A 14078-nucleotide genomic window follows, 5' to 3' on the forward strand; every position below is an offset into this window, starting at 1 on the left:
TACTAAAGTATATTGTTGCTTAAACCGAAGAAGAAACATTGCTTTGTTTTTTCTTTTTGAACAAGGAGAAAAATTGCTTTCTAAATGATAAATTTCTGCAAAACGTATGTTTTCTAACCAAAGAAAATGTTTGGTCAATGTCCGTGGCTTGATTTGTTGTAATTATATATTGAACAAAAGTTAGAAACCATTAATTTGACCAATAAAAATTGCAAGGTTAACTATATTATTGCTGTACCAAGATTTTTTTTTACTAAAATAATATATAGATTGGTGAAGCACGCGAAATAAGAGATATGGTCATTGACATGCAGTACTATATATTACGAACTAATTTGTGCGAAGTACAATATAGAGGAAACAACACTGCCAATCCAATTCACTTAATATGTCATGATGTCAGGAAACAATTATGAAGTAGTATGGTCAATTTATTTTTCTAGATCACTTGGTTAAAAAATATAAATTGTTATTACTTGTGTTAAAATGTTGGTACAAAATAAATATTTATTTTATATAACAACATGTGCATTCTTCCGCTGTTTTTTATAATATATATTATTGTTGTTTCATGTTCACGCGTTACCATTCAGTTCATTTTGCTACCCCTGTCTTGTTTTATGTTTCATTTTTGCTACTAATTTTTATTACCATTCAATACTTAAGGGACTATCCAACATGGTTTCCAATAATTGAGGGGTTACTTGTATGATTTTTTATAGTTTAAGAACCACTTAGAAGAGAGAGTAATACTTCAGGATGAAATTGTGGGTTCGTTTTTTTATTTTTTATTTATTGATATCACTCTTTAAAAGTATCATTTCCTACAGAAAGTTTATTCTATTCCAAAATAATAATGTTATTTTACAAAGATGTCATCGAAGAAAGAAAATAGTAATTACTTCTAAATTTTGATTTTTATCTCTTATTATATCTATCGAATAATCAAAATATACTAGTATTTGTTTAATTATCACCACACCATTTTAAGTATTTTAATCAAATGTAGCAAGGGAAACTTGATAATAACTCCGAGGCTATTGTTTTCTGCACTCTCTGTTTGTCTTTCGAAATTACCAATCCAAAATGTAAAATTAAATTCTAAAACGCATTTTCTTTTTCGGCTTCCAAAATGACCAATACTAAAGGTAAAAAAAAATTCTAGTAAGAGTACATAAAGCAACTAGGGAAGTTCAGGAAGCAACAACCCAACTCTGGTAAGAAGTCACAACACTGGTCAAAAGTAGGATTGGGCGGCCCGTTTATCTTGGGCCCTAATAGCCCATTGATTTCCTCAGTAGTAGTAGATTTGATACTTGATGGAATAGAACCACCGAGACATCATGCTTCATGGCTCATAGCTAGCTCCTCCATTCTTCTCTACATTCAATTTTCTCACTCTCCGCCAAAATCCGCATACTAAGCCATTTCCTTATTTATATCTCTGATTCCTTCTTTCATCTATCTATTGTTCTATGCTCCTTCATTGATAATAAGCCATGGCCTTCACTTCCACACTCTCTATCTACTCTCACCCGCAGGTAACTGACTCCGTCGCTTACCGCCAACTAACAACCGCTCCTCTTTCTTCGAAATCCTAACGCTTTCTCGCTTTCGGTGCAGGTTCGCCTCCTCAACCAGCGGCTGCAATCGCTGCCCTTCACCGCCGCCGGCGTCGCTCAATTTGCGCCGCTTCCGCCTCTCAACCGCCGGAGAACGTGTTCTCCGAGAAGCTTCGTGTTTAGGGTTTCTTCCAGCGTGGAAGGAAGTCGCGCACGCTCCGGTGGTTCTCGCAGAGTCTATCGCCAGTCTCAGGCCAGCGCGCCGCTGTCCAGTGCGCCGGTGAAACAGATTGCCAACGTTGTTGCTCCCGTCGCCGCGTTCTTCGCCCTCACTTTTGGTATCCAATGCTTAATTTTCCGTGTTTTTTTTTTAATTCTCTCTATTTTTTTATTAGATTTCTCTTTAGTTGTTTGTTCATTTCGTTGCCTGCATTTTAGTCTACTCTATGATGCATGGATACCGGTACGTGCCAGTTATGGTGAACCTTTGGGGGATGTTTTTTTTTTTTTTTACTTTCTACACGACTTTCAGTATCAATGATAGAGAATTTTGAACTTTATGTTATTTGTTTTTGGACTTTAGAAAGATTAAAGGAAGTTTTAAACACCTGTAATATAAGCTTCGGAACTTTATCTAAAATTTTCATTTCATCTTCTTACGGCTGAATTTTGATAGTTGAGTTTCAAAAGCAGCTGTGGATAACACCTCTAATCATAACAATGAAAAACAATAAAAAGATATTCCTGGCGAACTCCTTGGCATTAATATGCACAACAGATATTCATCTGTTAAGGGAACACAGTGTAATTTTTAAAATGAGAGGGAAGGATAGTATAGTTTAAGCATATAAATTAGAGGGAAGGATAGTATAGTTTAAGCATATTGACAGGGAATCAGGGAAATGTAATTTAATATGTCATTCATGGTTGTCAGACTTGAGAGTTAATGTAAGCTTGTGAAGGCTCCGTAAACTTCTAATAGTTTACCTAACAAAAATAAAAATAATATTGAAAAACATAATGATAGTATCCCAACAAAAAATTATACCATAAAATACTAAATATCCTACATTCGTACTTCATAGTGATCAATTGTCACAATCCACAAGTGATATCCATTTACAATGGTCTCAAATTCTGAAGTTCTCAACTAATATTGCAAGTTCAGACGAAGAATAGAATGGCATCAGATGGGAATGTCACCATGTTCATGCAGAGGGCTGTTTGAGAGAAGAGGCTACCTTGTTCACTCATTGCAGTTTCAGACTACACAGGCAGTTGCAACCTGGCACACGAGCAGCCTTTGCAGGTTCATCCTTAGATCGTTGTCATCATAGGTTCACCTCAGCCTGGAGGCTCGCTGAAAGAGTTGTTGTGTTTGCCAGAGGTGGTGGGTCACAAGAAGCAAATGCAAAAGATTAAAGGGGATGGCCAGTTGTGAATGATCAAATGAGAAATGTGTCATGAAGGTGATTGGGGAAACACAGAATGGAAGAAAAAAAATCAAGGAACCCTAAAAACAGCGCTGTTTTGGGCATTTTGGGGGCATATCTCTGCCCTTCACATAGACTAGCTAACTTGGCAGCAGACTCATGATTTTGACTGAGCCTGTGTGTGTTTGCCCAATTCTTTCTGAGTTTGATCCAGTCTGAGTTTCCAAGCGAGTTGACTCATTTCCATGGAATCATTGAACTTGTTTGAATTTTGAGTCAACTCATGAGCTCAGCTAGAATTATAGAAGGCCAGTATTATCAAGTTCTTATATTAAAATTTCACTTGTATTGACAATTTAGCACAAAATTAAAAAAGTAAAAATTATATGATGCAAGGTAAGTAAACATTGGTGTTTGAGAAGTATTCGATAAGATCTACAGGTGTGGCGCTTCTTGTCTCCCTGGAGAGGCCTTGTTCCCTTTAAAGTTTTGAAACTCTATTAGTCTTACATACACTTTATTTATCTGTAGTAGTTTTCCCATACCCCCCTCTCACGACTTAAACACAGAAAATTCTCATGTCTTACTCTGCTATTGGGTATCCGATACAACTTACAAGTATCTATCTGACTCTAGTTTGATAGAAATTTTGGAATATCCATGCTTCTTAATTAAGCAGTGTTTCACCACTATTAGTATGATTTTGTTCTTTTTCTTTGTTTTTGTTTTGATTGCAAGCATATGTTATTTGTTAGATTTCGTAATAGTGGTTGTACTAATTTGTTTTCAGCTTACAGTTATCTGGAAATTAGTGGAGAAGCTTCTTGTTCCAACTCCAAAGCAATTGAAATCTTTGACTGTGGAAAGTCAATCCCCTTCACAAGGACTGAAATGGTCTTTTGCTGCTGGTACAAATTTGTTATCCCAGCTTGGGGAGAAGATTGAGAGGCAATCTAAACAGAAGCTCAATGAGTTTGCACGGGAACTGAGGTCATTTTCTAGTATTGATATGTCAGGTATGCTGGCTTGATTGATAATTTGATAAATGAAAAAGATATTTACAGTTATTTAATACGCTTTAAATTTCATAGTGAAGATTCTTCATTGATAATTTTTCAAAATAACTTCATTATTTTACCATTTATGGACTGAACCTGATCCATTTTTTCTTCTTTTTTTTTTTATCAGCAAAAGTATAGATATATTATATAGAATATTAAAATCAGTACAAGTGGTACTGTTGTATATACATCCTAGAAGGAACAAGTGCAGAACTATGGTGTCCTAATACACGATAACCAACATGAATTAGGGAACCAAAGATTTGGCTGACAGCTAGGTGGCCAACCACAAAAAATTCTATTCTATAATCTATTCCCCCCCTGAAAGCAGAAAACTATCCCTAATATTACAAGCCCAGGAATGAAACTGGGATGTCAAATCCTTTCTCCAAATTTCTAAGCCAGGTCCAGTAGAAAAATAAAGCATCCTCCATCATTTTATGACCGTTGAAACTTCATTCAGGAAGACAATCCTATTCCTATGATGCCAAATACACCATGTCAGAGCGATCCACCAAGTCTGCCACTGCTGAACCCTAAGTCCGTCAAGATTGCAGTAGGAGTGTTGAAGGAAATGTTGTTTCGGATTTTCTGAGAATACACCCACTACGTTTACCTAAGACCGTGATTCCCACCATAATGGCAAAATTTTAGCACAGCTGAAGAATAAATGAGCCTCGTCCTCATCATGAGTTCTGCAAAATGGGCATCTGACATCATTGATTTCCACATTCCTCCTTCTTAGGTTATTCTTTGTAGGCAATCTATCCTTGATCAATCTCTAGGCGAAGGATGATGCTTTACTTGGGATTTTTATCTTCCATAGTGCTTTAAACACTTCGTCTTGATTCTCCATTGGCGAATTACTGTTGAGTAACACGTAAGCGCTCCCCACTGTATACCTCCCACGTGAATCTCCCTCCCATCTCCACATGGCTTGTTGCTGCTCAAGTACTGTCAGACCCCTGTAAATCCTCCATAAATTTTGCAGCAGTGTCTATTTCACCCTCCATGAAGAACCTCCTCCACTGGAACTGCCATTCCCAACCTGTATGTAATGTTGTCCCCATTTGCTGGATATATTGATGTTGTTGTTGAGAAATCTGGTACAATCTTTGATACTTCTCCTTCGGCAACACCCCATCCTCCAACAATCCATCTTCCCAGAACAACACCTTTGAATACCAACATTTTTACAGGCTAATCTTATTTGATATTGTACTTCCCTTGATCTATGATATCCTTCCAACTTAATCTAATATGCTTTCAGTTCAAGGTCTCTTCATTATGTTTTCTTTCTTTTCAACTTAATTTCCCTTTCAAATCTGTAGGAATTGATTTGATTTGTATATGAAATTCTTTGTTTGGAAATTTATGAAATACAAAATGATCTGATATTCAAATCCTTTTGATTTGTGTCGATCTAGAAATCCACTCTTTTTTTGATTGGATTTGATTTCATTTTAGTTTTAATTATTTGATTGACAATCTACATTTTATTAGTTTACCCACTTTACCACAATTTTAATGCGGATAATAAAGTAAATTACTTAACTAAATGAATTTCTTTCACTGCTAATGTATTCCAAACAGGTGTTTGATTTGTAAATCAATTTAACTCATATTTTTATATCAGGGTTTAGGATCACAACGTATGATTTGATTTGTAAATCCAATTAATTCAATTCCAAACAAAGCAAATCAATTCCATATTTTAATCTCTCCTAATATAACTGATATTTCTTGCTACATTGCAGTTGACTATTGACATGACTATTTTAAAGTGTGGGTACTATTGAAGTGATTGGATAAATAAAAGCAATTAATTAATTTGTTTACATTAATTTGGCAGGGCGCAACTTTGGAGATGAAGGATTATTCTTCCTTGCTGAGAGCTTGGCGTTCAACCAGGTAACAAATATCCTTCATTTTTCATTGCTTTGATATTTTGTTGTATACTTATTGATTATAGATGAGCTGCCAGTTTTGATACTGTTATTGAAAGATATGTTGTGATGTTACCTTCTGTACAGGCATATGCTGGATTTATGTTTAGTATCCATTCCTTCATGTCTTAATCAATGTAATTAACATTGGAGTATTTCAACATTTACTTTAAAATAAATCCATCTATGACCTTGAGCTAGTTGGTCTGCAGCTAATTTGAAGTAAAAGGATGTGGTTAGATATTGCATGAGAGTGTATCTGTAAAGGTCAGTAGTACTAATAAGTCCACAAAATATATGTTGAAAGTTGAGATACCAGTTAGTGAAACCATTTAAAACTATGGAACTTACAATGGGTGGGCATGGCATCTGTTTTTTGTGAGAATTAATTATTCTACCTAAATTGCTTAACCATTTTTTATTACTGATCTAACCTTGTAAGCTGTAACCTTTCAAGGCCAAGGGTTTTTATGATTGAAAGCATTGGGTTAGATGGTCAGTTAATAGTATCTGCAGCACCCACTTAATGAGATTGGACTTAGGTTCCATTTTTGGTCTATGAAATATGCTCCAAAAGAGAGTTTGAGATAAGAGAAATAATTATTTTCTGAATTTGCTCGAGTGTATTATCCACCCAGAAGAATGGACTTATTTTTATTCAAGAGTATTACAATGATGCAATGATGCATTGAACCTAGCTATATCAAGTATCTAGGCAACTTGGAAAAATAAACATTAAAGAAGCTCCTATCTCCTAAGGTATTCCTATTTCCAACAAAGAGAATTGGTAAACACAAGGAATAGTTTTTCAACCAATGAGTATGAGTTATATTTTAATAGCTTAATAAATGTATCCACTTTCATGGGAAATGAGTGATATCTCATTAATAGACTTCACAATAAATTTAGGGTATAGAAGAAATTTAGCAATTAATACATTTAAAAGTGATCATATGTTTCTTACATTAAGGAACAAAAAAAATACTACCATTTGTTTCTTATATAAAGGACTCAACTCAAGGTAGTACAATACAAGATTGCACAGAAACTTGTATTGCTATTATAATTTGTATTAGCCAAATCTTGCTTATAGTGAAATTGGCTGGGTGGAAGTTGGGTTTTGGTTCAGAATCTTGATTTACTGTCTATATGGCATGAGAAAGTAATGTAAGATGCATTTTGGTGTTCTCTTTGTGAGCATGTCCTAAATATATTTTGTTATAAAGACTGCAGAGGAAGTGAGTTTTGCCGCCAATGGTATAACTGCAGCTGGATTGAGAGCTTTTGATGGTGTTCTTCAGTCAAACATCACATTGAAGACTCTTGACCTTTCAGGAAACCTTGTTGGAGATGAAGGTGCTAAGGTCAGTCCCAGGTTTAGATTTATTACATACATCTATGAATTCAAGATTTAAGTTAATTACTGTTGTGGTTCCTTTATTTTATCTAATTATTTGAAAGGTCCTTATAATATATTTTTGGATGATTTTTATAAAAGCCGTGTGAGAATATACACTTATGTCAAGAACTAACTCACTCAAAATTAAGTTGTTAGGTGAAGTCTTGTGAATGTTTTTGTTTCTAACATGTCCCCTCAGGCAAGAGCCATTTGGGCTTAAATGTGGCAGTGTAAAGGCCCACACTACCTTATATTGAAGTTTGACTTTTATTTAGAAATTGGGGCTAAATCTGGAGGATTTGGCACCATGTTCATGATGAGATTATAACGATTTAGATAAAGGCTCATGTATTTATTTATATCTAAGACCCTTATTTTCCTTTTATTAATTCATTACCATTGTTGTTGTTGTTGCTTCTTCTTACATACTTATGAAACATCCTGCTCTTTGTGTAATTAAAGTGCATTCTTAGTTTTTTTTTTGAACTCTGATATCTCAAAAATCAGAATTTGTAATTGATTACTCAACTTACAGCCTTATTTCTCCGCCCAAAAAATTTAAGAGAAGGTAGGCATGTAGGGGTAACAGGCTAACTGATAATAATTCCTTTTCTTATTTAATTCTAGACTATGAACCACCTCTTCCTGAAACAAACACTTAAAATTATCGACATCATTTCCAAGAGGCCTTGCTATCAACTGATCAATGGTTGTTTATACTTTATATTACATGTTCAGTAATTAATCTTATTGCATTTCACAACAATTTTTTTTATGCATATAAGTAGCATCTCTGTATTTTCTTTTTTGCCCAAGTTTTCGAGGCTGTTTGCAATTAAATATAATATTGAATATTACTCAAGAAAGAACAAGTCAAATATTTATTGGAGCTTGATTCACTGTTTTAGGGTACTATACCTCCTTTTGGAATAAATTCAATCCGTTGTGTGTCTTTCTTATGGATAGTTAAGTTAATTGTCTATTCAAGTGCAGATGAGGAGTACAATGGGTTATTATAAATTGACATACATAGGCTTGTTTGTTCACTTTTTGAGCTTGTGTAATTATCTTCAATCCTATATCAAGCAAATACAGGATGACAGGAATAGCTGACACAATGTTCCTCATAATTCTGTATTTGCTAGAATATATTCATTTCTCTTTATGCCTTAAAGAACCTTGGACTGACGATGAAGAAACATATGGCTTACTTAACTAAACCATGATGATTTTTAGAATTGTGTTTGAGATATGTTTATAACCCTACTCCATCCTCTCTCAAACAGATAAACGAAAATAAATTTGTTAACAGTTACCACTGATCTTTGTCATACACTTAGGTTTAACTATTGTATTCAACTATTGACTATCAATATCCTTGTTCACTCTTCACAGTGCTTATGTGACATATTGGTGAATAACTCTAGCATTGAGAAGCTCCAACTAAACAGTGCTGACTTGGGTGATGAGGTTAGCTTGCTGATTCATATTTTTAATAGAATGCCTCCCAAATGGCACTAAGAAATGCTTATTGTGTTATGCAGGGTGCAAAAGCAATTGCTGAAATGTTGAAGAAAAATTCAAGTTTGCGGGTTCTTGAACTTAACAATAACATGATTGAATATTCTGTATGCAATTTACCTAAGCTTATTCTATAAGACCATAGATGCCTGAGTGTTCAAGTCTTATTCTGATTTGTTTCTTGGAAATGGAGGCAGGGATTTTCAAGTCTGGCCGGGGCACTTCTTGAGAATAACAGTATACGAAATATACATCTCAAGTGAGTAAAAATTGTCACATTAAGTATTCTCCCCAAAAATTTTCTCCCCCAATTCTTCCTGCTGGGAATTTTGAGAGAATGACAGTTTGATTTATGATCTTCATGCTTTTGATGTTGCAATTACCCTTGGAATTGTTTCATTGAGTAAATCTTTAACAGCTCATTACTTAATCTTTTCCTCTTTTGTGAATTTTTCTGACATCATCACTATTCAAGTGGCAATTATGGTGGTGCTTTGGGGGCTAATGCATTGGCTAAAGCACTTGAGAGCAACAAGTCATTAAGGGTACTATTCTTATTTTCTTTTGAATGAAATGCCCCACATTACATTCATTCCTTTAAGTTCTTGGTAGTTGGTATAGCTTTCAGCTTCCCACCTTGGCCACTAGATCTTGTTATCTTATCCAGTTCTAAAACACATGTCCTATAGCACAAAATGCTATTATGAATTTCCTAACAGAACATCTCAAATTCCATAGCATATTGAAGAAAAATTGAGCATTAATCCTTCAAGATTTAATCTCACAATGACAAAATGTTGCTATGTACACTAGAAGTATATCTGGCTGTATGCGGCCTTAAACAAGCATGATGTACTCTAAACCTGAATATATGGACAGGAACTTCATTTGCATGGGAATTCTATTGGAGATGAAGGAATCCGTTCTTTGATGACTGGGTTATCTTCACATAAAGGTTAACTTGTACTAATTTCTGATATTGACTGACCATGTGTCATTTATGCTTCTATTATTCCACTTTAATATTTACAATTAACTGACAAGCAATATTTGTTCTCAAGGGAAACTTACACTTCTAGACATTGGCAACAACTCGTTAACAGCTAAAGGTGCATTCCATGTTGCTGAGTATATTAAGAAGAGCAAAAGCCTATTATGGTTGAACCTTTACATGAATGACATTGGTGATGAGGTATTCTATCTGAAAGTTGTCCCCTATTTCACATAGTGAGATTATCATAAATCTTGTCAAAATTGTTACATCATGTCAAAAGATGTTTAAGTATTATTGATATTCATAAATTTTTTTTTTCCATAACTGTTCAGTATAGATTGCCTTCTATGCTGTAAAAATTTCAAGTGTACGACATAAAAACTAGTTTTGTGTATCTGCAACAAGTTGAATAGTAAAATTGATGTATGTATACTATACTCAGAAATAACCACGTGCGCACTCTTTTGTCTCATTTAAGTGTACAAATAGTCAGTAAGTGTTGATGGCTGGCAGTTGTAGTCTTGCAGATCCATATTGCCATACCTCAGAAAATAGAAAACTTATGTTTTCCTTTTCCCTTTATATTAACAGTAACAACTACTGTAACAATATAGTTCTGCAGAGATGATTCTTAAGAGGACAATGAGTTCTGATTATAGTCATTAAACTAATTGTGTATAATTTGTCAGGGAGCCGAAAAAATTGCAGTTGCTTTAAAGGAAAATCGGTCAATATCAACGCTGGATCTGGTAACAAGATCTCTTTTTTTCTTTTGTTACCTTTTAGTTTGTACTCTGTACATGTGTTCCCTGCCATGTCACTGCCTCTGCTCTGGCCATTAACGAAAGAAAAAACCAAAACATGGAGGCAGTAATACTATTGCTTGGGACATGATTTACCTGAGTTAATATTGCAGGGGGGAAATAACATTCATGTTGATGGTGTTAATGCCATTGCTCAAGTTTTAAAAGATAACTTAGTTATTACCACTGTAAGCCTCTACAGTTATTTAGTTCCTCATCTTTGTTCTGTTGTTTGTCTTTTCTATACACTAACAGATTTTATCTCATTCTTAGTTAGAACTTAGTTATAATCCCATTGGACCAGACGGAGCCAAGGCCTTGGCTGAAGTTCTCAAGTTTCATGGGAACATAAAAACCCTTAAGCTTGGTTGGTGCCAGGTAACCTTTTCACCATGAATTACCTGTAAATTATTTGTAATAACTTTTATTTGTAACATTGAATAACTTTATAGATAGGAGCAAAAGGGGCAGAATTCATTGCAGATGCTTTAAAATACAATACCACCATATCAATTTTGGACTTGCGAGCAAATGGTCTACGAGATGAAGTTTGTTATCAGTACCTTGAGTCATTTTACCCTTTAATCATTTTTTCAAATCTTCATCAGTCAATCTTAGGATCTTATTGTTTTATGAATCAACTATTGCAGGGTGCTCAGAGCCTGGCTCGCAGCTTGAAAGTGGTTAATGAAGCTTTAACCTCTCTAGACTTAGGATTTAATGAAATAAGGGTATGAATGTGTTCTTTTTTTATTTTTGATTCATAACTCATGGAAATTATATCATCTCTAATGCCATAGTTGTCCGATTCACAGGATGATGGAGCTTTTGCTATTGCTCAAGCACTCAAGTCTAATGATGATGTAGCTGTCACATCCCTAAACATTGGCAGTAACTTCCTAACAAAATTTGGGCAGGTGATGTATTTTATGCTATTGCTATAACTTTTGCTTAGTTTTACCTCTCCTTTTATTTTATTTTCATGGATCTGAATATACTTCAAATTCAGGGTGCTTTGGCTGATGCAAGAGACCATGTTTTGGAGATGACCGAAAAGGAAATCAACATCTTCCTCTAGAAGACATTATATTCTGTGATAAATTCTTGATATAAACTAGAGCAGTTTTTTTTTCATTTCTTTTTTTGGATATTTGCTGCCGGCAAGTACTGGTAAGAGCTCGCTCACATAATTTTTTTGAGTTCTAACCTTTCGTTGAGGAAAGTATAGAAATTCTTGTAGTGTTGCCTTATATTGTTAATGTTGAAACCATTTTTTGAAATCTGTTGATGATATAGCTCACCCACAAGAGTGAATCTGTTAAATAATTCCTGGTATAGTTTTCTAAGCTACACGCATGATAGCTTGTCAACAAAGAGGCATCACGTGTAGTTTGCCTTTGCTAGTGGTAGATTTTTTCTTTTGGATCTTTGTTGCCAAGCTATGTAGAATTGTCAAATGGATGTTTTGTGAAGACTTTGTATTATTTAATTTATTATTATACACATGCGTGTGGGCGAAGCTCACTTGTGTCTTGGGTTGTTTCCCGCTCTTTTACCTCGTGTATTTTGATTGATTGGCTACTTTGGTCAGGGTGTATTGGGTCGATATTTGAGTGTTGTAGTGGTATAAAACTTAAGTCATCTGTGTTTGGTTGTCTGTAGCACATGCAATCTTCGTCAAGCCAAATAGTCTGCAAGACTGATAGTCTAGCACTTTTCTTGTACCACTTATACATCTGCTAATGATGTCGAAGCTTTTTTGTTACCATGTACTATTTCATGTCAGTATTCTTTATTTTTCCTCCAACTACGTACTCCTTGCTTCCGTGAAATTTCTTCAATAATGAATAGTGGAAACAGGACACTGACGATAACATGAAGTATCACGAGTTAATTAAAGGTGTGCAACTTGAGCAGGATTTGCATTGATAAAAATCTGTACATGATCATGATTCATGTTAATTGATCCAAGCACAAGTGACGGTGCCGTAGACTACGTGCATGATGATCAAGATACAAAACAAAAAGACAGATTCAGAAAATGTATTAAAATTTCCAATAACACATTGAAAATTCTAATCAATGTACGTCTCTTCCGCCATGCCAGCCAGCCAGCCGGCCGGCCACCAAATTAAAAGTTACGATAATACATTTCTTCACCGGAATTTTTTTTTATCTATCCTACTATCTCTCCTTCCAAATTATTAGCATAATTATCTCCTGTTACTATTCAGTGTGAATTCAGGTCTTCCGGTCCGGAATTCACTTCTTTTTTTTCGTAGACTTCCCGTTTAGAATTTGGGTTCCCAAATTCTAAATGATTTTTTTTTCCGTTTTTTATTATTTTTATTTTGTAAATTTTTAATTAATTATTAATATATTTAATTATTGTATTTTAATAATATAGTTAATTAATATAATTTTTAATATATAATCTAACTAATTATAAGAATAATTATTAAAAATTACTAATATTTTAAAGGCTAACTCTATATGTGTAATTGAGTTCAATAAATAAAGTGTTATTTTCTTAATGGAAAAATCGCTAAATCTAAGACAACGACATCTCCCTGAAAAATTTGCTCAAAACATTTATGAATGATGGTGTGATTTTTGTAAATTACAAAAATTACACATTAAAATGTTAATGTTCACATGCAATTATAGCATATAAGTATGTTTACATTGATTACAAACAATTAATCAATGTCGTTTAATTTACAAGCTCAATTATATGTCCAACATTTACTGTGGATCATTTGGCCGAATGAAGCAGGTATCATATTAGTCAAAATATGAAGGGCCTACTATGTGTCATAATGCGAAAGGGAAAAAAATATCAGCCAAGATCAACCCATATACACATTGAAATAGACCAAAGAAAAAGAAAGCAACTAAAGTATTGTTGATTGTGCGAAAGCAACTAAAGTATTGTTGATTGTGCAAAATCGTTAGTCATTCTAAGAACAAATATTCAAATAAGGAGAAAAGTATAAGTCAAAGTCACTAACATACCCATTAAATTGTTATTGAACTGTTTGATAACTTATGTTATTCTTATTTGTGTTTATAAATTATGACAAATACTAATTATTTATTTTGTTAATATTTATTTTTATTCATAATAATTCATAATATTATTTAGCCGTCGGTTGTGATATTTTTTTAAAAAAAAACATTAGTAGTTATGTTCTTCCTTGGACAAACATGTAGCTGTACAATCTTCAAATATTTGTATTGTCATTTCATTCTTTATTTGATCTCTTAGTGTATTTTTTTTTATCAATGCATTAAAAAATGGATTTGTATTATTTGCTGTCTCCTTTTCAGCATAAAAAAAGTTGAGGACTCATGTTTGC

General features: G+C 34.0%; 1 protein-coding gene across 1 annotated transcript; it reads left to right on the top strand.

Moving 5' to 3' along the window:
* Positions 1-1328: 1328 nt before the first annotated feature.
* On the top strand, positions 1329-12251 carry LOC114379801 (protein NLRC3-like). Its single transcript, XM_028338535.1, has 18 exons — positions 1329-1541; positions 1624-1900; positions 3793-4011; positions 5909-5967; positions 7229-7366; positions 8797-8871; positions 8946-9029; positions 9120-9181; positions 9398-9467; positions 9802-9877; positions 9984-10114; positions 10606-10665; positions 10833-10907; positions 10993-11097; positions 11172-11267; positions 11370-11450; positions 11535-11636; positions 11729-12251. The coding sequence occupies exons 1-18, from the start codon at positions 1500-1502 to the stop codon at positions 11795-11797; spliced, it is 1821 nt and encodes a 606-aa protein (XP_028194336.1). The 5' UTR covers positions 1329-1499; the 3' UTR covers positions 11798-12251.
* Positions 12252-14078: the final 1827 nt, after the last annotated feature.

Source organism: Glycine soja, chromosome 2 (assembly GCF_004193775.1).
Source record: "Glycine soja cultivar W05 chromosome 2, ASM419377v2, whole genome shotgun sequence".
Lineage (NCBI taxonomy): Eukaryota > Viridiplantae > Streptophyta > Magnoliopsida > Fabales > Fabaceae > Glycine > Glycine soja.

What these genes read in the sequence shown, in the direction of transcription:
- LOC114379801 (XM_028338535.1), top strand. Translation starts at nt 1,500, where the DNA reads ATGGCCTTCACTTCCACACTCTCTATCTACTCTCACCCGCAG. An exon ending in GTTCTTCGCCCTCACTTTTG is followed by an intron (nt 1,901 to 3,792) that starts GTATCCAATGCT and finishes TTCAGCTTACAG; the next exon opens with TTATCTGGAAATTAGTGGAG. An exon ending in TTCTAGTATTGATATGTCAG is followed by an intron (nt 4,012 to 5,908) that starts GTATGCTGGCTT and finishes TTAATTTGGCAG; the next exon opens with GGCGCAACTTTGGAGATGAA.